The 24,253-nt window shown below is 41.8% G+C and overlaps 1 protein-coding gene across 1 annotated transcript in view; it reads right to left on the reverse strand.

The window, feature by feature from the left end:
- Positions 1–10,952: 10,952 nt before the first annotated feature.
- NAA30 (N-alpha-acetyltransferase 30, NatC catalytic subunit) overlaps positions 10,953–24,253 on the reverse strand; it is a 21,866-nt gene continuing 8,565 nt past the window's right edge. The window contains exons 3-5 of the mRNA XM_035897522.1: positions 23,347–23,470; positions 21,220–21,275; positions 10,953–14,060 (exon numbers count right to left, since the gene is read on the reverse strand). Of these exons, the coding sequence (XP_035753415.1) occupies positions 13,923–14,060; positions 21,220–21,275; positions 23,347–23,470 (318 nt within the window). The 3' untranslated portion in view covers positions 10,953–13,922. The remainder of the gene's footprint in view (positions 14,061–21,219; positions 21,276–23,346; positions 23,471–24,253) is intronic.

Consider the following 24,253-nt stretch of genomic DNA (forward strand, 5'->3'; position numbering starts at 1 on the left):
CTCTGTAGGACTGTGGCCTCGGCAGAAAGGTGTCGCTTCTGGAGAGGGGACTTGAAGGACCTGGGACACGGCCAGTGGGATGCATCCTTGCTTATGGTGGGAAAGCAGCTGTTCAGCTGCACGTAAGGCAAAGTTAGCCACTGCTTTCACTCTTCCGACGCAATGCGCTGATGGGTGTTCCGATCCAGGTGTTTAAATTATAGGAGCCTGGTCTTCATCTGTGTAAGAAGGAGAAAAATAATTACAAAACACTAAAAAATGAAAAAAAAAAGTATTATAAAAAAAAACCCAGAGAAAACTGCTAGGTATCTATCTGAGATGGAATTAGGTAGCTGCAGAGATAGAAAAGGCTTTTGTATATAGTCAAGAAAAGCCAGGTAAGTGGTTATGATGTGGAAATAGTTAAAATGAATGAGGTCTTACCTCTTCATTTCCCAGCTTTCAAGTGCTCGGGTTCTGTAACTGATGTTCTAGTTAAGCACGGTAAGACCTGCCTTTGTGCTCACACAGAACTGGAGAGGGGCACTGAGATTTGGAGCAGGGAGTGAATCCATGCCAACAAAAGTCTCCGAAGAAAATCATTACTCTTAACCCAGATATGTTCAGATTCAGGCCCCGTACCAAGAAAATAACACCCAGCTAGAACAACCCTACCTATTTGTTTTGCTTGGTTGTACAGAATGAAGTCCTTTGCCTTTGGGGTTCATGGGACTGATGGTCATTCAGGGCTGTTTTTGAAACTGTGGTGGTTTTGCAAAGAAGGTTTCACAAAATCAGGGAGGAGGGCATTATAAAATTTGGCTCAACATCCCAAAGTGCTTCTATTCAGACGGTTTCTGCCATAAGAAAAATAATGAGATGCTTTTAGGGCAACATTTTCCCTGAAGTTACTTCCCCTCAGTGGTGGATTTTGCCAACCATATGCAGATTCCCCGATTAGACAACACCGGTGAGTCAGGTATAAAGTCGAGTCTTACCCTGCTCGCCGGCGGGACTTCCACTCCAGCGGGGATGCCTCCAGCCACCACCACCAGCTCCCAGGGCCCATGGCTATCAGCCATTCCCTAATGGCTACCAGCCATTCCCTAACGGCCCGCTTTGATGTCCAAGTGCAACACAACTCAGCGGTGCTGGTTTCATTGATTAGCATACAAATCACGCCCAGAGACGGATGCTTCCTGCACTTAATCATCCACTCGGTGCATTTCAAAGAGCCCGACACAGATGACTTTTTTTTTTAAAAGACAACCAAAAAGATCCCAGACAGAAAAAGAAAACACACACATGAACATAGTCTCAGGTTTTCTGCTGATGCTTTCTTCACGGCACAGAAAGCACCACCACCTTCCTGTTGTCATGAGAAGAAAGCTGCTACTTCGGTGACCGGACAAATAAATACAAATGAAGCTCCTAACCTTGAGGAGAAATGTCCTTGCTTTCAGAGGATGGCCAGTAACCCTTCACCTGGAGAAGCAAGCACATTACCCACACAATTAAAGCCTGTTAACATGAAACCCAGCCTTTTCTCCCAAAGATCTTGGGTTAAACGTGCTGGAAGATCAGGAGAGAAGAGCCTGGTTTGAAAGAACCACAGGGGCTTTTTCCCCATCCCCTGAGGTGATCCCACCTGAGGCCATTCAGCCTTCTGCCCAGGTTCACAACTTGCAACGCCTTCTGCTGCAGTGATACGTTTCCTAAAGGTTTAAGAGTGGTGGCTCCTTGGTCATTTATAGCCAACGTATTTCTCCCCATGGTGGTTTTTCAGAGAAGTACGTGGGCTTGGGCTCAAGCTCCCTTCAGGGGACCATATTCATCACCATATTTCAGTACTGAGGCAGATGAAGTAAAGCCGTGGCCTTTGCGAAGGCTCTGAGCAGGGAGCCCTGAGCACCCATCTCTCTGCGATGCTTCAGGGCAGACACAGCTGGCTCAGGGGGACACAGCCTGCACCTTATAAGGTGGCTCTCCCTACCCAAAGGAGAAAGGGCTCTTGCACAAATTGTCATGATTCTTTCCCATTTCAGTGAATGGCCAGAACCAAACAATAACCCCCCCAAGCGTTCTTAAGAAAGAAAGAGCTTTACTAAAAGGAAACAAGTGAGTTTTCAAATGGAAAAGTAGGTTTTATAATTTCAAGTTTCCTTGGTAAAGCTTAATCTTGTTTACCAAGAAGGATTTGGCAGCTGTGATTAATTCCCTGCTCTTAAACATGAAAAAAATTATCTGCAACAGGGCAGAGCATCCAGGGGATGCCTGTACGAGGATGCGGTCCTTCCCTGGCCACGTGCATGTTGGGGAAGGGGACACAGAACTTGGGGGCAACTTCTTGAGAAGTCCCTCTGCCTTCCTGCTCCTCTGGGAGAGTCCTCGCTGCTGCATTGCATTGGGGGAAGAAAGCTTAATCAGAGGGGACTGGAAACCCAAACGCTCAAGAGTGGGTATTTTTCTTCCTAGGGGAGATGTACACAAAAGCAGGGTTTAATCGGGGTTTAAAATCTGGGTTATTTTCTAGCTGAGTTGGAGCTACTCGATGGGAACACACCCAGAGAGGACAGTCGGTGCTGCCAGCATTGCTGACACACTGCTGAGACCCGAACTGTCTCTGGGGGGAGTTACTCACGGTGGTTGAGCTGCTCTCTGGGTTCGTCACAGCCAATATATGGAGGTCCACCTCTCCCAGCCTTTCCTCTGCTAGCTGAACCTTCCTGGGAGCTGGTTCAGCTCACGAACCTGGCAGAAACACATCATAAGAAGTATCTTTGATAATGATAATCCTCACCAAAGGATTTAATATACTTGCAGGAGGGCACACACTTGGTCTGCAATCAGGACTGCTTTTTCACCCTTTTTTCTGTTTTTCCATAGGGCCCTGTGGCCCGTTCTGCACCAGAGTTCAAGGTTTTTTTGGTTAGTCTTCCTGACATCACCTCTCGACCTGTTCAGGTACCTCCTTCTGGCCACACGCAGCCCCTCAGATGAATTTAGCGTTGCCCTTTCAGTGCAGAACCTCCTGAACCCTCTGCAACAGGCGTCACGTTTTCATGCTTGTTGCTCACGGATTATCTGCCAGGAGACAACGGTTCATTTTTGCCTGGAGCAGAGGAGGCTGAGGGGAGCCCTCATCGCTCCCTACAACTGCCTGACAGGAGGGGGGAGCCGGGGGGCGTCGGGCTCTGCTCCCAGGGAACGGGCGATGGGACGAGGGGAAACGGCCTCAAGTTGTGTCAGGGGAGGTTTAGGATGGACATGGGAAAAATTTCTTCACTGAAAGGGCTGTCAAGCACTGGAAGGGGCTGCCCAGGGAAGGGGTTGAGTCCCAACCCCTGGGGGGATTTAGAAGCCGGGCAGGCGAGGTGCTTAGGGACAGGGTTTAGTGGTGGGATGGCAGGGTTAGGGGGACAGTTGGACTTGATGATCTTAAAGGGCTTTTCCAACCTAAACAATTCTATGATTCTATGATCTGCTCCACACCTCTAATTCCCATCGCTGCTGCCTTCTTCCCCAAATCACTCCCCAGCCCCTATCCCTTTTCCCCAGCCCTGCAGGGTAATTTGAGGGGTGGGTAACCGCTGTCAAGGAAGAATCCATTTAACCAGGTTTGGTTTAACCCTAGGGTGTAAAGCACATGAAAATATGGGAATTGAGCATCCTTGCCCTCCAAACTCTGCCCTGTGATATCGCTTTATCCACCAGCACAGCCTTGCCTACCTGCTTTTCCTCTTCGTATCTGCTAAAAACCAAGCAGAGAGATCAGACCTGTGTATCCCAACCTTCTTTTGCCTCATTTCTATGTAAATCTCTTACCAGTCGTGCCAGCCAGCCTGAAACGCTGCTGCTGCAGATTATCCACCTAACACATAGGAGCTGGATCATGCAGGTAGAGCAGACTCCCAGCAGAATCCAGGCGCTGCGTGGATACTCCAGATCTTCGGAAAGCAGCCTGGTTATACTGGTCGAACTAGATAAGGAGCTGCATGGGGCACAGTTGGGAGCCTTTCACAAGGGGAAAATCTTAAACTGCAATGAATTTTGCCTTTAAAGGGTGCCCAGATGTTAACATGGAGCAAAAAAATGCATACTCCAAATGAAACATTTCTCTTGAAAGGACAAATCCTTTGTATGGGGTCTGTATCCTGAGATTTTTTGAGTGACCACCATGAATTCAGAGTGAGGATGTGGAGAAGTCTGAAGCCCCCCAGCCCCATATCCAGAAGTTTACAGCCAAGTTTGTGCTTGCGGTTGGAGGAGTCAGACAAGCCTAAATCAACCAAATAAAACATGTAAGCCCACGATAAAGAACAGTTGGAAAATTAACTCATGCATCTGCAGTAAGCCAAGCAGTCGGAGAGCGGCGAACACACGGCACTGCATCCGAGATCTGCAACTTTCCCTGATTAAAAAAAAAATAATAATTTTCTATTCACCTCTAAGCAAGTTGGGCCGGTCTATGGAAAAGCGGGCTTTGAGCACCATTTAAATCATGCATAACCTGAGGTTCAGGAAAGGTGGTTTTAGCTTTCGTTCACTGCTTAAATCCGTGTGTGCATGGGGGGTTAAGCTGGCCTAGGTTAGGGCAGCACGGTGATACGCAAATTTTGGGGATGGAATTCAGCTTGCTGAATGTACTAGGAAACTTAGCAGATTTCTGAAGGAGATTTGACTTCCCATTAAGAGGATCTCCACATCTATCTATACCCGATACATGCATGGTGAAAATAAATCACCAAACTCTCCTTTTTACTCACCTTCACACACTTTTTCAGGCTGCCTTTTGAAACCAACCCTATCCCCCCTACCTGCTTCAACACCTTCACCGCCCAGGTCTGCAGGCACCTTGGTGAAACCTCTTGCTTGGACAACAGCAAGAAATGAGGAAAAACAGCCAAAATACCCGGGGGTAGGACTGTGGATTTAGTTTCATGGCCAGGGGGTCCTTCTGCTGTCGGTGCTGGGTAATGGGGAGCAGCGTCCCTAGGCAGGGTTACGGCCAGGATGGCTGTGAGGGGCAAGCAGGGCTTCAGAAGTGCTAACTAAAGTTATTGCCTGTTCCAGAAAGTTTTCCGAGAGCCGCCCAGGCTGAGACAGCTTTTGATGTAGCTGCTGTTTCAGGTGACCACTAAAGGATGGTTTGCTTTATTACTGTTTTGTTAGCTATAACTTGCTGTGCTTCACCATTTTTCCCTAAAGTCCCAATTTCGAATAAAAAAAAAATTGGTTTCTGTTGGGTAAAGCGAGTCAATTGGAGCCTCGAGCCTCACCTGAGTCACGGGAGTCAGGGGCCCCGTCCTGTGTCAGGACCAGCTTTAAGGGTAAATCCCCAGGGCTGCATAAAGTTTCCAGCAAAAACTGCTTTGGCACAAGCCCACGGGAACAGGCTCCTGTAGTAACTAAGCGCCGACAAAGGGTAACTCCCAAGCCAAATTCTGGCTTTCTGGTTTTTCATGCATTTCCCCCACCAACGTATGATCCAGTGTTTTAAGCAGGCTAATGCATCAAGTCATCCCAAGCACTTCCTAAAGCACGGAGGATGAAAACTGCAGGTTTCTTGGGGATACACACCCACGGTGCATCCCAAGCCCCCCGTTTGTACCAGACTCCGACAACCCACGTCCTCCAAGGCACAATGACAGCACTCACCACCGGAGCAGCAGCAGTTCTGACTTCCAGAATTTGTGTATCCAAAGGATGCCAGCACACCCAGGCTCTCCTGCCTCAGTTTCTTCTTTCTCTCCCTGCCCGTGCACTGCGGCTCTTTCCTACCCTGCCCTAAACCAGTTGTCCAACGCCGCCTGCGCCCAAGGGAAGGCACAACTGTTGCGTGCTCCTTGCAGGCGGACGAGGCGGGGTGGGTGCTCTCTGAATGCCCGGCCCTGTGCAGCATCAAGGAGAGCTTCCAAAAGCACCGTAAGGCAGCAGGGGATGCTTGAGAAGCAGCTCAGTGCAAAACAGCCCCAGCAATCCTGCTGGATTTCTGATGCGCAGTAAAAGAAGACAGTTTTGGGTCTGGATACAATTGAAAGAAACCTCAAAAAATTATCTTTGAATTTCAAGGATCAGTAATTTGCAGCTTAAGGAAATGCAAATCTCCCTGGAAACTATTTACCAAAGAAAACTTACTCACAGTAATACATTCTTTCAATGTTAGAACAGGTTGGAAGACTAAAAGTTTGCAAAGCTCAAACAGGAGTGGAAGAGGGCTGAGGCTGGCAAAAGATCTGGTTTTTTGAAACCTTTGATTTTTATTTCCACACTTGAAAGCATAACAGGACAAGTCACTTCCAGGATCTGCGAAAGAAAAAGGGTTCTTTCTGTGGGTTCCTGGGATTTTCATGCTGGGAAAGTTTTCAGAGCGCGCTTCTTCCGAAGGACTTTCCAAGAAGGCAGAGTTTACTGCAAAACAATCTCATGGAGACCTACAGAATTCCTGTTGAGAGACAGAAAAGCTATTTCTACACGGGCAGAGCCAAAACATTGACGTTTTAAGTTTCAATAAATGTATTTTTGGCGTATTTCGGGAAGATATAAGGGATTGAGTATACTGAGACTACCTAGCAGCCAGTCAAGGCAGTCCCTTAGCAGGGCGCTCAACGCGAGGTCGCACCAACGGAGATGCCTTCTACATATTCCATTTATGAGCTTATGTAGGAAACTCTTTGAGTAATCGTTGCTTCACTGACAGCCCAGATCGCCAGCTTTTCAATTTTCACTGCAATAAAACAAAAAACCCCAAGGAGAACGCTGTCTCTTTTTAATCATATCCAGCCCTGTTTTCTGTAGCAAACTTCTTCTCCAGCCCCAAGAGAGCAATTCTTTGAATGTCACTTTCAGAGAGCAAGATAAAAATCTCTGCTATTTGCAGAAAAGGCTCCGGCTGCCATTTGCGGCTTGAACCACTTCCCAATTTATTTACTTTTTTGGAGGCTGTTTACATTTGCAGACAGCCCAGCTCGCTTCAACGCCAACAAGCTCGCCTTAGAGCTGCGAAAACGCCCTGTGCGCCGGACACGAGGGAGACTCCAGACCTAGGGAAACCTGAAGGCTGCTGGATCAAGTCAGCCGTGTAAAAACTATGGAGGGAAAATAAACAAATGAATTTATTTTAAAATCTCATTTTTTCTGGTGAATTGTATCACCTGGAACTGCCATTTATTCCCTGGAAAAGCTGCAGGACCCTCAGATCGGCGTGTCGCTGCGTGGAGAAGGGAGAGGAGAAAGGCGGCCATCCCTAATTTGGCTGAAGAGCAGCTGGTTTTCTTCTTAATATAATGAGCTCCTCCAGCAAGCTCTTATGCTTCGAGTCAAGGAGGGTGAAGCACACTTAGCGCGGCTCAGAAGTGACACATCAGCCATTTGCATCAAATGCCTCAGACTCGGAGGGCTCGTTTGTTTGTTCTCTCCAATATTAAAGACTAATTTTGCTTTAGACTAAGAGCCTTTTCCAGCGCAGCCATCCCTCGGGAGGGAGCCGTGGCAACACCAGAGTATTCAATTAGTTGTCTGCTCTACATTACTCGGGGAAAGGAGTGTGTTCACGTGGACAGAACGTGGATTTTCAAAGTGCTATCTGGAAGGGGGTTGCAGGGCGAACGGTTTTGCCCCCCTGCTTTATAATACCAGTAGCAACTTCAGCTTTGCACGAAGCTTTCTTACCTTAGCAAAGCCGCTCACTCCCCTACTTTTTCAGCCTTCATCTTTACTGGTATTTTACCACCTGCTGCTTCCTTTTTTTTTGTTTGTATCTTACCACAGACAGAAACAAGAAAGTAGAAAGCTATTACCATTAAGCTGCTGTATTACATATTTAGCCGCTACCTCCTCTTCAACAGCTTCTCCCACTCACCAGCACCTGGAAAGCAGCATTCATGTCAGCAGAGAAGATTTTTCCTCCTTTTGCCTCTCACTATTTTTTTTTAAAAAGAAAACCCAAAACCTCAAGGCATTAGTCGGTATAAAAAATCCAGGAAAAGCATCTATCAGAAAAGTTAAAAAAAATTTTGGACAGTTTTTCTGGCTCTTTGGAGTCAGGGTTTTGATTGTTGCAGAATTTCCTAGGTCCGGAATGGAAATCCTGCTCAATGCAGAGGTGGAATTTAAATCTGTGTCTCCCACCTGGGGATTATGTGTTCCAGCCACCTGCAAGGCAATGGCTAGAAGTTCAGGGAATTATTCTCCATCCCTGCTTAAAAGGGAGTCGAACACTGGGATTCTAACAAAATCTGAATCTGAGGGGTCGTGCGTGTGTGTCCCAGGGACCTTAAAAGTTCCAAAAAAGTCTTATTAATAAACTTTTCTGTGCGCTCTTGTTTCTACTCAGGTTTTTTAAAACCAAAATCTCTCATTTTCTACTCAATCACCTAAAATCAAGGAATCGTCAACCTAAGGCCTATGGCAATACAAATACACACGGCAACAGCACGCAGTGACCCGCCCTCGAGCTTTGGCAGAAGACTGCACGGACCATAAATCATAAATTGGGTTTGACCTTTTTCCTCTCTTACACAGCTGAAGAAAGATCAATAGGGGTTGCTGGCAGCGAGACAGAGGGGATGCCGCTTCTACTTAGCTGTGTTTTCTAAATGGTAACAGATGTTCAGCAAAGGAAGGAAGAAAACAACTGTACTTTGGCAACTGTACTACCAGCAAGGTGCAAGAACTGATCGTCATTTGGCGAGGCGCATTTTAGAAAAAAAAACAAAACAAAACAAACCAAGGTCAGAACACATTTCTTCATTTGTAACAGGGTATGGCGCTCATCTCTGTACAGGAGGAAAGCCCCCTGGCCCGGCAGGAAAATGCACAGAAACCTCTGATTATCCCTGGGCAGCTTTCCTGGCACTGTCTTAGAGCAAAGGCGTATCACTGAGCAAAAGCCCTGCTCGTCCTACAGACCCTCAGATCCAAAGTTTACAAATCAAGAGCCTTTTCAGCCCCCAGTGACTGCAAAGATGGAAAGCAGCCCCTGTGAGCCGGCCGGTTCCCTGCCCTGTGGTTGCACGGCTCTGTCCTAGACTGGTACCCGTGCTCAGAGCAGGAGACCATCCAGCCCAGCCTCTAATCTCAACTATCAGCCATAAAATGGGAACAGAGGAACAAGTTGCCTCAAGGAGATGTCTTGGGAAAAGGAAAGATGGGGCAAGTGTATACAGCGAGTGGTGCTTTGCCCAGTGGTTCCCCAGCTCTTGAGGCTTTTCAGCTCTGGAAGCTTCCCGAGCCTCGTGCGCTTCGTCTACTGGGCACCTCTCAACAGATCCCCCTTGCAAGTATTTGCCCAGTCTCTCCTTGAACCCACAGCAACTGCAGGCACACGCGATTTCCTTTGAAGAGGGCTCAGTGAAGGGGGACCGCCCTCCTGTGGAGGACTTCAAGTTCAGAAGATCAATACTTCATCTATTCTAAACTCTTTTGAATTTCACTCTTTTTTACCTTATCCTTGAGCCTTACAACAAAGAGCCACGATCAAGAGTCAAGCGTACTCTCAGTCCTTTCTTCTCCATGGGGAGTCGGCTAGGAATGGAAGGAGAAAAGCCTCAGCTTCTTCACCAAACCCCTTCCTGCAGACCTACAGATATCTCTCTTTTCCCTGTGCGAGTCATAGCTCGGGATCCCTCTGCACTGGGTATTTAAAGAAATCACAGATTTTTGAAGTGTGCATTGGTGAGCAACACATAAAACGCTCATTCCTAAAAATATTACCTAACCAGCCTTGTATAGTCTGGACTATCCGTGAGAAGACTTCTTACAATTTCACATTAAAAGAAATGCTAGGCCTCTCCGAATCTATTTTAGCCCATGCATACTAACTAGATACACTAGGGCTATAAATACATTGCAGTGCAAGAGAAAGAAAAATAATTTAACCCTTATCTTGCACAGAATTCAATACTTGGAGGAACTGGAGTAAAAAAAAGCAGCACGGCTGTTTGCCACTCGTTTACGACCAGATAAAAAGTTACATGCGACACCCAGCATCCAGTTCCTGAAGCTGGAAAGAAATTTCCCTTTGCCTACAACAGTTCCTGCTACGAGGACAAATAAAGTGTAAGAAGTGGCAAAACACCTGCAAGGCCGTAATTCCTAACAAACTCTAGTAATCTGATAGCCCAGCGGCAAGGAATCAGAAAAGAAGCTGGAAGAGCAAAAGACTTGGAACTGCTCTCAGGCAACCAGCAACTTCTAGCAGAAGTTGGTTACAGCTTTCAGTCATCCGCACACCTCGTAACGAACACGCGGCCAAACACGCACAATGCCTGCTGGAAAATTCCTAGGAAGTTTTAGGAGCCTCAGCATAATTGTAAAGGGAATAAAGCACAAAGGATTTTCAAAATCCATAGGCTCCCTGTACGATATTAAGAGACTGTTCTCAGCTTTGCAAGGGCTGCAAGCAGTTCTCAACTCTTACTACAACTGAAGTAATAAAAAAAACCACCCCACCCAACCCACCCTTATCTCCCAACCCACCCTTATCTCCCAGGAAAGTCCAGAACAACTACATTAATCCTAGCTTAACAGACACGAAAAAAGGATCCATTTTAGTTCAGCTGCGAGACTGATGTTCATACAAATGTTGCTCAAGATGCTTCTAACAGAGGCATGGAAATGAAAATCCAGTAGCGATAAACAACTCTCTTGTAAAAATTTTCCCAGCATTTCTCTCTCAAGAAGCAGCATGGATACATATTTCCCAGACAAAGCAAAACAATCATGGGGACGTTTCCATTCAAAAGGAAATAGATAAACAACTTAACCATTTATTTGACTGCATTGTATTTAGACAGCTTATACATTTCATAACCCCACTGTTTTTGTTCTCATCAAAAAGGATAAAGGGACAGAAGAATATAATCCACTCAAAACAGCAGTCCAGTATTTTGAGATACACTTGATATTTTCATAGATGCCCACCTGATACCTGAACTCCAACATAGGTTGCAATGTTTACACATGACCTGAAGGTTTCTGTTTTTTTAACATAGCACTCAGTTTTAGCAATGCCTTGCAGTGCCCTGAAAATAGTTTGCGACGTACTATGCACCACCAATTAGATTATGCCTATTTGTTCTTGGAGGTGAAGAACCTGATCGTTTCTTAAAAAAGAACAGAATGCAAACATCCACACCAACACGTCAGCCAACAGCAACATCGGGGCAAATTTAAACATAAAAGCGAACAACTCCTTTGTTAGATTTGTCAATGCAAAAGGTGAGGGGGGAGAGGACCGTGTTTTAGCAACAGACATGAGAAATAACCAACTTTTCATTGCTATATTTCTTTTGAAAACCTAGTTTCATCTCTTTTTGCAAATTTGGAACTTCCCACTTGATACCCAAATCCCAAGCAACACAGAGAACAAATCTGTTTCTTTTAATACGAACCAACGCATACAGCTTCAGCATCTTCCGTAGTGAACTGTGTGTTACACAGCAGCAAGAGCAGAACCTTTCGGGCAATGGGCTCTTTTAGAAGAAACGTGCACCTATTTTGCGCAGTATTTTCCAAACGTGCATGGCGACAATTGCTTCTTACAATACACAAACAGAATTGTATTTGAAGTTTGCTCAGAAGCGACGTTTTCTGGCAGTGCCTTCATGAAAAGGGTTTTCAGCTAACTTCTAAGTCGGTTTTTGAATCTGAAGACACCCACGGCTTAAATATTAACCAATGGAAGACTTGCCTGTCTGGCTTTTCAGTTTTTAAACATCAGCAGACACACAAGATGGCCTGGTTTGCAATTTGTGACACAAGTCCAACAGCTTCTAACAAGGTCGGAAGCCTCCCTGATCTGCCGCCTCAGTTCAAGCAAGCCAGAGCAGTCACTGCGTCCTGGACCACTGGAACACGGCCAAGAGAAGTCTGTTTCGATTGCTTTAAAAACATTAGCAACATTTAAGTCTTAATTCATGAGTCTAATTACGAACGAAACCTCCTGAAAAGCCGCCCAGAAAAACTGGCAAACCTGAGGGATCGGGACAACGTGAGCAAAAGGTTTTATCATGTCACGAGGCAGTAGTGGCAATGTACAGGCTGACCTCCAACACGTTCCATGAGCAACAGGCTCCAGTTTGTAACGCTTTGTCTGGGGCACCATTTTAAATATGAGTTTTCTTTACTGAGGGGAAGAAACTCCCTCAAAAGCAAAATGGCGCCTACAAGCAGAAAACTCAGAAGGGCCAATTTCCATTAAAAATCTTTATTTTCAAATACAACTCATAATTTGTACATGGTAAGAAATGTCCACCACCATGTGCGATTGGTCTGTGCAAAATAAGGCTTTCCTTTAAATCCAGTTTTCCTGCACAGGGCTCTTTTCCAAATGTTACTGGAGGTAGGGGTTTTGTTGGTTTTGTTTTTAAGTGTACGGTAATTAGCAAAAACACCCCGATGACTCAAACCAAACCCTAAACAAACAAACAAAAAAAAGTGTAATAAGGCAAATCTGAAGAGTACGCTCAACTACAGAAGAGCGGATTCACTGAGAGTTCATCCTTTTCACAGATTACATAGGTGCTTGCTTCCACAAGACAACTAATACCTTTTTTTGTCAAAGTGAAAAAAACCCAACTGATTCAGAGAACTGGGCTATATAATCACACTGAACAAGAAAGCCTAGACACTGTAATTACTGAAAAACTCGATGGGTACTGGTAGAACCTATGTAAGCCCAATTAAAGAAAGGAAAAAAAAAATAGAGAAAAACAGAGCAAGAGCAAATGAGAGAGAGAGAGAGAGAGAGATAAGTCCTTCCCTGCTGCTTTGATTTTACAGGGAAAAAATCCCCCAATAATTTAGCACATGTAAGTTTAGAGAAAATGAGAGCAGCTAAAAATGCATACAATAAACCTTGAAATTTATTTCCAAGACCAAGAACCAAAGATTGAAGCATTTTAGAACACTGAAGCAAAGCAATCTGAATCTGAAAAAAAAAAAAAAATTGTTCCAACTATCTTGATATAGCCTGTTTTTTCAGAGCTTCTAGCAATAATTTTGATTAAATAAAATCATACCAATTTACATTAATTTTCTATATCTTCTTTTAAAAGTCCCTCACTCTTTTAACGAAAAAAGTGCATCCAAAACCAGCAGAGATTTACTGGTGACATCAGGTTCTCTTTTAGCAGCTACTCAAGGTTTTCAAAATAGCTTACACTTCTTGCTATAAGAAAAGAAGGGCCTTCCCAACCCTTGTTTGGGAGAAGTATCCAAATTATAAAAATCTGAAATAATTTATTATCAAATCCAGAATTTAAATAAAAGCAGAAATTTTCTTGCAAAGACAACTGAAGAAAGTAAAAGAATAAAAGCATGCACTCCAAACTTAGAGGTGAAGACAAATATACTTATCTATACAGGCACTGGCAGACGCAATTTAATTGTTACTGTTACTCATTGTAACACACACCCCACCCTACAATACATTTTTTCATTCACTAATCACTGAGGTACCAATATTTAAGAATGGAAAATTCAATATTGAAAAATAAAACCTAAAATTGAAGCCTTTTTCCAGAAAACTATGGCAATTTTTGTATGAAATGTTAGTATACTTATAGAATTTTACAATCTACATTGGCTTTTTTCTGGAACCAAAAGTCGCGTTCCACATACAGGTTCTTTGATAAAATGTTCACTGTGTATGTAATACAGTCAGTAGACTTGCAAATGAATGAACATATCTTGGCTATCAACTGGCACATCTCGCTGGTACCAAAAGAACTCGAAGTTTGAAACAATCGGTTTTAATTCTGAACAAATGCGCCATGCCAAAGTGCAACAAATATGTGCGACACTCAATGAGACACTGACAGATTAAGAGCTGCATGGAAATTACTAAGTCCACCTGCAAAGCAATTTTGTACAAATTGCATTGCATGCAAAGGACAACTCTGCGCTGTTGGGACGTCGGTTGCTTGATGTGATGGTTTCTTTTAACGCAGCCATAGTTTAAGACGCAGTGCATCAACTCCATTTAAATAGTATCTGAACAGCCTCTTGTCTCGCACAAAACCAAGGTTTTCATAAAGTTTCAAAGCAGACTTATTCGTGATTTCTGTTTCCAATACAACCTTTAAGGAAAAAAAAAAAGGAAGAAAAAAGCGTATCATATTAGAAAGCAGTTGCAATTACGTGACTAGTGAACCAAGTTCAAAGCTTTTATTTAAAGGTATGCTTATTAGCAATGACTGGAATTACTTTTTTCTTGTCCTAACTTTTTCAAACAAAAAAAGTCCATTTCCACATTAAAACAAACACAACAGTAGTTAATCAACAATTGTAATTGTAAACAACTTTCATTCATACCAAGATTTTAGTTCTTTGCTGTAAATAGTATTTCAACTCATTACCTAATAGCTAGGGTAAAAAACTAGCAAACAAAGAAAAACCGAACAACCCTCACTTCCCAACATCCCCCCTGCCCAAAAAAAACCCAAACCCCAACCCAACCTACCAAACAGGTTAGGGTCCAAAGCATACTTTGCATTTTGAATGAGCAACTGAACTTTTGCACGTCACAAGAACTTGGCACATGAGGTTTTGTTTAGTCATTTAATATCTTTGACCTCTAATTCGATAGACTGAGACCTAGATATAAGCTTCAGCATTCTACAACTAGCTGCCGGACCCAACGTTTGCGATGAATATTCATGCTCAACACAAGTTTCCCAAGCTCAAATCAGAATGCACACCAGGAAGGGCGAGCAGCTTTTCCCATCTTTTTCCCACTGTGTTGCTAAGATCCCAGTTGCAGGAAGACCTGTCATAAATAGCTCAGGCCAAACCCAAGTGCAAGAGCAGTCCAGGTTAAGCAAAGACTCACAATCATCCTAGAAGTTTCAAGTACAGGCAAAAAACCTACACTGGCGTTAGCAAGAAGTTAAATACAAAACTGCTGCAGTATGTCCCCCCAAATTGTTTTCCCCAAATGCATTGAGCAGAGTTCTGGCGTACCTGGTAAGCCATGCACCCACTCAAAATGATAAAAACTATTATTTAAGGATTCTGCTATTAAGGACAGATCATTGTTGTGCAAGAACACAGGCTGAACTAATAAGCTGACTAGACTATGTACAGTCCCATGACAGTGTACATTCACGTATTAAACAAGAGCTGATGGACACCGTAGAAAGACCATATAATGAAAATACAGTCTAAGCAATTTCTGCAGCAAACCAGTGATCACCGCTGGTGATAAGCCCACTAATGGCTATTTCTAAACCAGCATTTGATACCCACTCTGTGTAGTTAGAAGTATATACATAGATCTCCCTTAATCCAAAAAAAAAAAAAAAGGTCATCTACCCAACCTCAAAACTCAGGACTTCCTTCTCCTCCAATAAAAAGCAGGAAAACTGGTTAACATCTCCCCACACCCTTAAAACCAGGAACAAAATATTAGTCTGTATTTGTAAAGCAGTTTAAGTCACCTTAATTTATGGACTCTGTGGCTCCACTACCTTCAGGCTTGCATTTCCATTCTCACTCACTTCTGCCAGGTCACTAGGCTTGCTGCTGAGCTACTTCAAAAAGCAACCTGGTAGGAAACCTTCCCTTTTTCTCCCCATCAGGTTTGTCTTCTGCAGTCTTGAGGAGTGGCTAAGCCAATGTAAAAGAGGGAGGCAGCCAGCAGTTAAACTGGTCACCTTCAATAAGATTTAAAAATCCATTTAATGTATGTATTTGACCATTACTCTAGTTTCAAGCCACTCTAATTACATTCCAACAGATAACTCTCCCTGTGCTTCTCGGTGTAGGAATGTTGAAAGAACAGTAAAGTGGGGGCTAACAACCCAATGAACAACAGAAGACTTAGAAGTTCATTTTCCAAAAAGGAACTAAGAGCCACACATTAAAATATTAATAGTCAGAGTTCTTAAATTACAGCAGGACAGCCTGTTGTACCTGCACACTTAAAACAACCTAATTCAATTCTTAGTCTTATGGCAAGAGTTAGAGATTGAATTTCTCTAGCTGGCACCGCACAGAATACTACTATCAAGTCTTGTGACTTCATCGAGCACTCTGAACATCCTTAATCCAGTAAAATGGGTAACTTAATTTATAACAAATTATGGAAACGCAATCGTTTTCCTCGAGTGCTATTTTCTACACAGCTATGCACACTGTACAACTTCTTAACACAAATTAAAGCATTACGCCAAAGAGGAAATCTGACCCATGTAAATCCACAGTGCAGGAGACTATTATTTGAACTCCGGCTACAAAAGGCATTTGCTCTCATAAGAGCTTAGTCACCTGGCACAGTGATGTAACAAGTCTGTATTCAACTGCAAGCTTGCACATCCTGCAATGCTACAAAACTTCCAACACCGCAGATCGTTGCATTTAAGGGAGTGGTTAAATGCTGAAATTCAGGTTTGTCGGAATCTCACTACCTGAGTGAATGCTCATCTTGAAAGCAAACGCAAGAGATTTGCTCTGGTATTTCTAAGGAAGGCTCAGCACAATGAAAAATAATTCTCTGATCTCAGCATATTGCGTTGATCCCAAAGGGCTAAAGACACATTTCTATTATCTGAAAAGGAAACACAGTCATATTTTGCCTAAATTTCATTAGCTTCGTTTTGTGAAGGATTCATCTCTTACTGTGTGAGATTTCCAATCAAGCTCCAAACCTTCAATCATTACATTTATTTCTGGCCTCATAGGGTCTATTTTGTTGTACACATATGCCTGGTAAATCCTCTAGTAACACAATCACATCCTCCCCTGGAGACCAGCAAAGGTCTGACTGGATTTAACAGCATTTTCTGTACAAGTTGCAACTTTCTGAAGGCTGTTACTTTCTCTTAGGTCTTAAATTTCACAAACCTAACCTTTTATTTCAACTATCTAATTTTAACTGCATTTAGATGCAAGAAATCTATAGGGAGAGTGGAGCGCAATGTTTCTTGCTACTACATTTTCATACCTAGAATTTATTCCCAAACTGAAGAAAAATGGAGAGGTCAAGCTTTCTTCCTTCTTCAGTTCAAACTCTGAATGAACTCAAGTTTAGAAACCAAGTCATAGAATGAATAGAGCCAAAGCAAACAAGCAAATGGGGAAAGCACTCTCAGCACTCACAGAAGAGGTTGCTATTCTTACTTGTAAGCATATCATCAGCCTCAAGTTATGGGTGCTTGTCCAGTGTCCTTTATCAGTTTAACTGCCTTAACTTTTAAAGAAAGGTAGTACCCAAAATATAACACTTAATACCTTAGATGATTTGTAGATTAAGAAAAAGCTAAGGTGTCAATAGTTAGATAATTTCAAATAGGATTATATAAAAATATACATTTAATTTTTACAAGTGTTTTACTGAATTAAAATGACACCTACTGGTGTGGTCAAAGAACCCCACTTTAAATCACCCTGAAGTTTCAATGGAAATTCTCATGAGAAGTTGCAACGCTTTTTCACATTCTACATTTTGTTTAAAAAGCTCTTAAATGTCCCACTTACTAGAGTCTTATTTTGATTAGGTACCAGTTACATGGTACATTATTTCAGTAATACGAAGATTACTTACAGTCATTTGTTACAGACAGAAAACCAGCATATGAATGAACAACTCCTCCTTTCTAATTCCAAGTAAGGGATGTAACAGTTCCACATGAAGGTCTTAAGCAGTACGATTTTTTTAAATTGCTTGTCAGTAAACACTAAGCAAAACAAAAAGCAGCCAGATGCTCAACTTGCTGAAGTTAGCACATACTTTCCTTTTTACGCTGGAATAATATCTTCAAAACTTTGGAGATAGGAGAAAAACTATTCACCTTCACCTGATTTATTTCCATAGTTCACATTTTCTATGCAACCAGCCCATGAAGTTATTCTAAATCTTTGCAACCTATCGGAAACTCAGCCCACTATAACCTTGAAAACCTTCAGTTCACTACCCCAAATATTAGAATTCATTAACATCAAATGCCCAAGAAAGTCACCAAGGTTAAAAATAAATAAATAAAATCAAAGATCCCTCAAGTTTTGTAATGTTATATCCAGACACTCCAGCTCAAAGCATGCTGTTGAGTACTTTCTTCAGGCTTGAAGGTTATTTCTAGTTCAACCACCCACCCCCAACATCAGATCACTTCCCTCGTTTCTATTCTAATACAGGCCATGGCCAGCTTCACGGCCATCTCCTCCCCTCCACACAGATTCCACCCCAGTCAATTCACTTCTTCATTTACTTCCTCAAGATGGGAAACAACCCCTGGCTGGAAGGATATTGCCTCTCAGTTTTGAAGCATGGCATATAGCATAGAATCATAGAATTGTATGAACTACCTCTTAGGCAGCTGACTGACCACAGAAACTTGTGCTGTAAATCACTTGTTGCACAGGCCTGGCTTAGTTTATTCCCACTATATTAGCTTACAGGAAAAAAAAAACAATAATGTCTTTAATGACTACAACATTGCAGCATACTCTCAAATGCCAGCATATGAGTAGTGATTTTCCAAGATTTTCATCTATGGTGTTGTATAAATCCCTTATTTTTCAGGACTCAATCTTGATACCTCAAAAGTCCAATCAAAGGTGCTTTGAAAAGTAACACAAGCATTTATCAGATTATATGCCACAAATTATTAAAATTAAGTACATTAACTGCATCTATTCCGTAATTAGATTCAAGGGAAGAGTTTCCAAGCAGCCTTTGGAAATTTTTCATGACACCCACAGCTGCATATTTATGTTTTTAATCCTATTCCAAGCAAGTTTCAGAAAATAGCATTTTTTCTAAATTGCAGTTCATCTTGTATCAAGTAGCAGCATCTTTTTTATTTTCATCGGGCTTCTGATTTTATTAAGGGATGTAGAAAAATATCTTAAGAGCAGCAGAGATGATTAAACTATTTACACACCTCACAAAGACAAATTACTGTGATGCACTACTGCATATTTGACCAGCTTCAGGCATCAGTCAGACAGCCAGAAACCATTCTCCCAACAACTGTTGTAAAGACGGGTGAGGGTACGTGTCTTGGCTCTGTCGGACAGAGCTTTTAGTGGGTGGCGAGTTGGATTTTTCAAATTCTGGTCATGATCGAAAACTCGGCAACTCACCACGTGGTAAAAGTAACCAACATCATTATTTTGTATCACGTGTATCTGGAAAAAACCTACATTTGGTGGCAAAGAAAAGAAGAAAACATGAAAACATTGGCTATTTGGCTGTAGATAACCTGTATATGAAAAGGAACAACATAAATATATCAAATCAGTGTGCGTATGCCTCTGCTAACTGGTGTAGAAAGTCAGAAGCATACTCTGCTTGTGCTCCACGTTGCCCGAGCATAACAAACTCCCATTTCAAAATTCTGTGCCAGCACAAGACTCAGCTGATGCAAAAGCCCCCAAGAAGCAGGGCATAATTAGCTCAGAGTCATCATCCCACAAACACAGTTACACAGTTTCCAAACTGGAACAGGAACACGCCTGCACCCATCCGGCACACTTCATGGAGCTTGGATTGCAGCACGTTCGATTAAAGGGGGATAGCAACGCTCTCCGAAAAGTGCCCTAGACACTTAGTACAAAGCATTTATACAGCACCATAGATGAAAATCTGAGAGTAAGACTTAATGAGGTCTCACTGCAGACTAGTCTGCAACTCTTATCAATTTACTTCATTTTTACAAAGATAAAAAACAGTAAGAAGGGCTCTTGGACTAACATTACAGTGGTAGGAAAAAAAGAGAGACACAGGAGAGATCGTTATGCATATACCTGTTAGACACTCCAGTTCAGAAATGAAGTTACATGAGAAGTAGTACATACACTCACAAATTATATGGTAATTATTGCAACTCTGGTAGCTTGAGCTGAAATAGCCAGTTCTACTACTGACTCTCTAACAACAGCAGGCAATTCACTCCACTTCTCTGCATCTCAATTCTCCAACTGCAGTGTGAACAGTTTGATACCATTCCTCAATTATTTTTAAATTTTCTTTTAAATCTGGAATACTCTAGCAATGGCAAATGAATTCAAGACCATAGTGGAAAGTAGTGGAAAAAAGAAACAGAAAAACCTTTTCTTGATTAGTTCAATGTAGCAAGAAGTAAAGCAGATTAGAACAAAGCACATTACATATGATGATAGAAGCAACAAAACAAAACACAGAACTTGAAGAATTACAGAACTATCAGATTGCACTACACTGCCTGAGTACAATGTAAATTATAGGGGCGGGGGGAAGACAAGACACCAGAAAGCAGAGGTATGAAGGAATCTGAAGGGAAGAATAAGCATCTCAAACAACGAAATCAGAACATATGCAAGGATGCTGCAAGAGGTGTAACACAACAAGTGGAAAAATAAACAGAGTATGTACCAGAAGTCCTGCGACACAAACTGTAGTTCTGCGTAAGAAACTTCACCACACAGCCGTAGGACAATTGAGGGAGCAGTTGAAACGAGGTAACAGAGAGATCAAAGGATGATTAACTATGACACACTGAAATGACACAGTGCTCACATATCAGGAACGGGCTAGCAATTGCGCTGTGCCAAGCAGGTGGAAGTTAAAGGGACAGATAACTGGATTAAGGAGAATGGATGCAGGGAGAGTTCCTCGCAAGTTAAACACGGCACATAAGCACAGTTAGTTGCTTTATATAGATATTAAAAAAAAGTAGGGACTGTAATCTGGTAAAAGGAAAGACTGACAACATACAGGCCAGAGAAATCTGACAGTGATTCAGTCACTTCCCTTCTACGTTTTCATTGACATGCTAAATCATGAGAGTTCTGTTAGTGCTAGGTAACCCAGTCATGCACTGTCAGAACAGCCTGACAACTTGTTGTGATTAAACCATATTCTGCAGTACTACAGCACGTACTGTTCCAGTACCTCTGTGTATTCTGAAAGTACGGAAGCACTGAACACAACATGCAAGTTACGCTGGTCAGTAGCACCCTAAACTAGAGTCTTTGCAGGAAAACGTGCCTGCACCCAATGGCTGAGGCAGCTCCACAAAGTAAAACAAAACCTGAAACACTAAATTTGAGCCCTTATGACAAATTCAGAAAATCCTTCTATTTGTGCCATACGTTTTTCTGAGGTTATTTTTCCTTTTATTATAAAAGGAATAGCTTCTTACCAACCCACTCCCCACCTAAAAAAAGTCCTGTAGAAGAAAAACCTGTGAAATGAATCCACATATAGGAGAATGCAAACCATTTACATTATGAAAGTTTTTGATTATAAAATCTTACCTCATCACAATCTCCTTCAACCATAGCATAAATAGCTTTCTTAACCAAGTTTGTACCTGAAATATAGATTTCAGTAAGTGTCAGTGTCGCAATGCAAAAGATGCTAGTTTATATATGACTAACGTGTGCTACCTACATGACATGACACCTGGGGAAAGCAGGGAGGAAAGAAAGAAAGAAACACCAAGTTGCAGTCGAGCTGCAGTCTCAAGTTTGAACATTAAATAATTCGTAAAGTTATCCAGAGACTCAGCTTGAGCGCAAGATTCTTCTAACACAAGGACATTAGAAACAGGCTTCTATGTTTAACATAGTGTTATATATAGCCTTCCAAGATGTGATTCATTCCTTTTTGTTGCATTTAAAGTCAAAATCTGCTGGCACATACTTGACGGACATTCATCTTCCAAGGGAATTTCCTCTTACTAAAACAAATACTTCTATTAGTAACAGAACTTATGAAACTACTTTTCTTGTGGCTTACTCCCATTTGGATTTGCTACTATCTAATAATATGGTTGAAGCCCATCCCTTCCCCTCAGTCAAGCATTAATTTAATTCTTTAGCGTTATTTTTCATCTATTTCACAACAGTTCTACAAATGTAATATCCCTACCTGTCTGTAGAATTGGGGTGAAATTGAAAGTTGATTTCAAAGTTATTAGTGGAAAAAACTGCTGTTCAATGAAATTGCATAAATCTCACTTCCATAAGAAGGCTAAGGAAAAGGAAAAAAAACCCCAAGGAATCTAGAGAATGTTTTAAAGTATTCTCAAAACTTTAATCAGTTAAGATTTTCATTGAACGTATGACAAAACTGTACTACATTTAAAACAAATTTTCAGATTAACAGCATACTTTGAGAAACAGCAAGGTGGCAAGTGTAGGAAAAAGTCAACATACATAATGCTAAAGCAAGCAAGGCTTTAAATACAAATTCTATTTATATAATTCTAAAATAATGAACTGACTAAAGCAAGGGAAAAATCTTGCAGAGATCTTCATAATAACAGCATTAGTTCTTATTTACTTATGAATCCAAGCACCTGCAATTAAATTATGCCAGGCTCCTTCATGACTCAGCTAAAAGGAAAGGAGACAGTGATTTCTCAGTATCCTCTTCCCTCTGCTCCACTACAGAAACCAACAATGGCTTCAGAATTGCACTGAAGGGGGGGGAAAAAAATCCGCACATGCTTGAATACTCATGATAATGTCTAGTGCTTCAAGTTTTTTGGAGGTGGGTTTTTGAGGGGTTTTTGTTTGGTCTTTTTTCTTTTTTTTTTTTTTTTTTTAAGACAAGAACAAACACAATGGTACCATTCTGCAGTGCATCACCGTATTTTTCCATTGCAAGTAATTTTCTGTCTTTAATCACAAAAGTATGAGCTGTTCAGTGTGAATGAGCGGTGAGGCACATTTCTAGCCTTTAAAAAGCTGATGTCTATGTTTTAAGTTAAAAATGTTACAAGATGTAATTTCACAATAACCAACAAAAAATATTAAGTTCCATAAGAACCGATCTTTAATGAAGCCAACAGGGTAACTGGTGTTAGGATGAAAATCCCTTCATCAGGGCAAAACTGATCAACAAGGGAGGGCCAAGAGCCATTTCTTTTATCATATAACTTCCCAACAAAACAGATCTCCGTTTCAGTCATTCAAGTAGCAACACACAACTATTTTTCTTCACTTATTGATACAACAATGAGCTACATACATTCTCCCCAAAGGGCAATATATGCATAATTGATGGGGAAAGCCAGGGGAGAAGTTCAGTGAAAAAGATAGACTGAACATAACAGAAATACAGCGATGAGGGTGCATATAAAAACACAAAGCAATTCCCACTGTTGTATTTGACAGCGGTAATAGGCAGAGGTAAGAGGCCGCTGACTGCCTTTCTTTTTAGCTTTATTGTATCCCAGATGTAAATCTCACAGGGGCATTCCAGGTTATTTTAGTGAAATAAAAAAAGCCACTGGGGAGCTCGCGTGGTCAAGTAAGGCAGGGACGACAGACAAACCACCACATCTAGAAGTTCAGTTCTGCTTAAATCTTTATGACAGCTACAGTTACCCCAACTACAGGATTTAAGTAAGAAATAACAAAAAAGGCTATTCTTACCAATTCCTTTTCTTCTGTATTTGGAATCCACTGCTAACATGGCTATATAACCTCTGCGGAACATCTTTTTGTGCATATCCAGCTTGCAGACGATGGCACCTACACACTCCTCACCTACCATGGCCTTAAAGACAAACATACACGTATGCATTCTCAGTTTGTGATCTACAGTGCTACCAACAGTAGTAAACCAGTTCATTTTAAGTGAAACAGCCACAGAAAATTTGTTTGCATAAAGCTATAAAAAAATAACTAAATAAATTTTAAAAACGTCTCCAAAAGTATACATCAGATTAAAGGATTCTTATTTTTTTATTGCATTCAAATAAAGTTACAGTCAATTAACAACCAATGAATTGTCCTGGAGAGAAGCACAGTATTATTCCATGAAGTCTACAGAACACGTCTGATAGAAAAGGGAAAGAAAAAAAAAAAGACCGGGTTAAGGCATAAATCACCCTTTCACATGGGCTGCCGCAGAGGAAAAAAAAAGTCCATTCCTGTTTTATAGTGATCTGAATTTTCATGTACAAGGGCTGTGGTAGATAACATGCTTAATTTTTGGCTGGTTTTAATGTCAAGGCCACAATGGATCAGAGAAAAATGTTGCTGCGTTTAATCTTTAGAAACTGTCATTTTCAGTCATATGACACCCAAAGAACAAACAAAAAAGCACACAGTTAATTTCACACATTTTAACTGTTCAGAGATTTCATTTGTTAAGAGCTGTGCACTGACAGTTAATCCCAACGGTATTGTCACAAAAAGCGTGGTCAAGGAGATCCAGTTGTTCTGAAATATTAAGAAAAAAAAAAAACCAAACCAAAAAGAAAAGAACCCAACTCCTCCCCAAACACTTATCAAACCACTTGCACAACCACTGTGTTCACCAAAATTTTATCAGGAA

The sequence above is a fragment of the Egretta garzetta genome, unplaced genomic scaffold (assembly GCF_000687185.1).
Source record: "Egretta garzetta isolate BGI_Z169 unplaced genomic scaffold, ASM68718v1 scaffold647, whole genome shotgun sequence".
NCBI classification, from domain to species: Eukaryota; Metazoa; Chordata; class Aves; order Pelecaniformes; family Ardeidae; genus Egretta; species Egretta garzetta.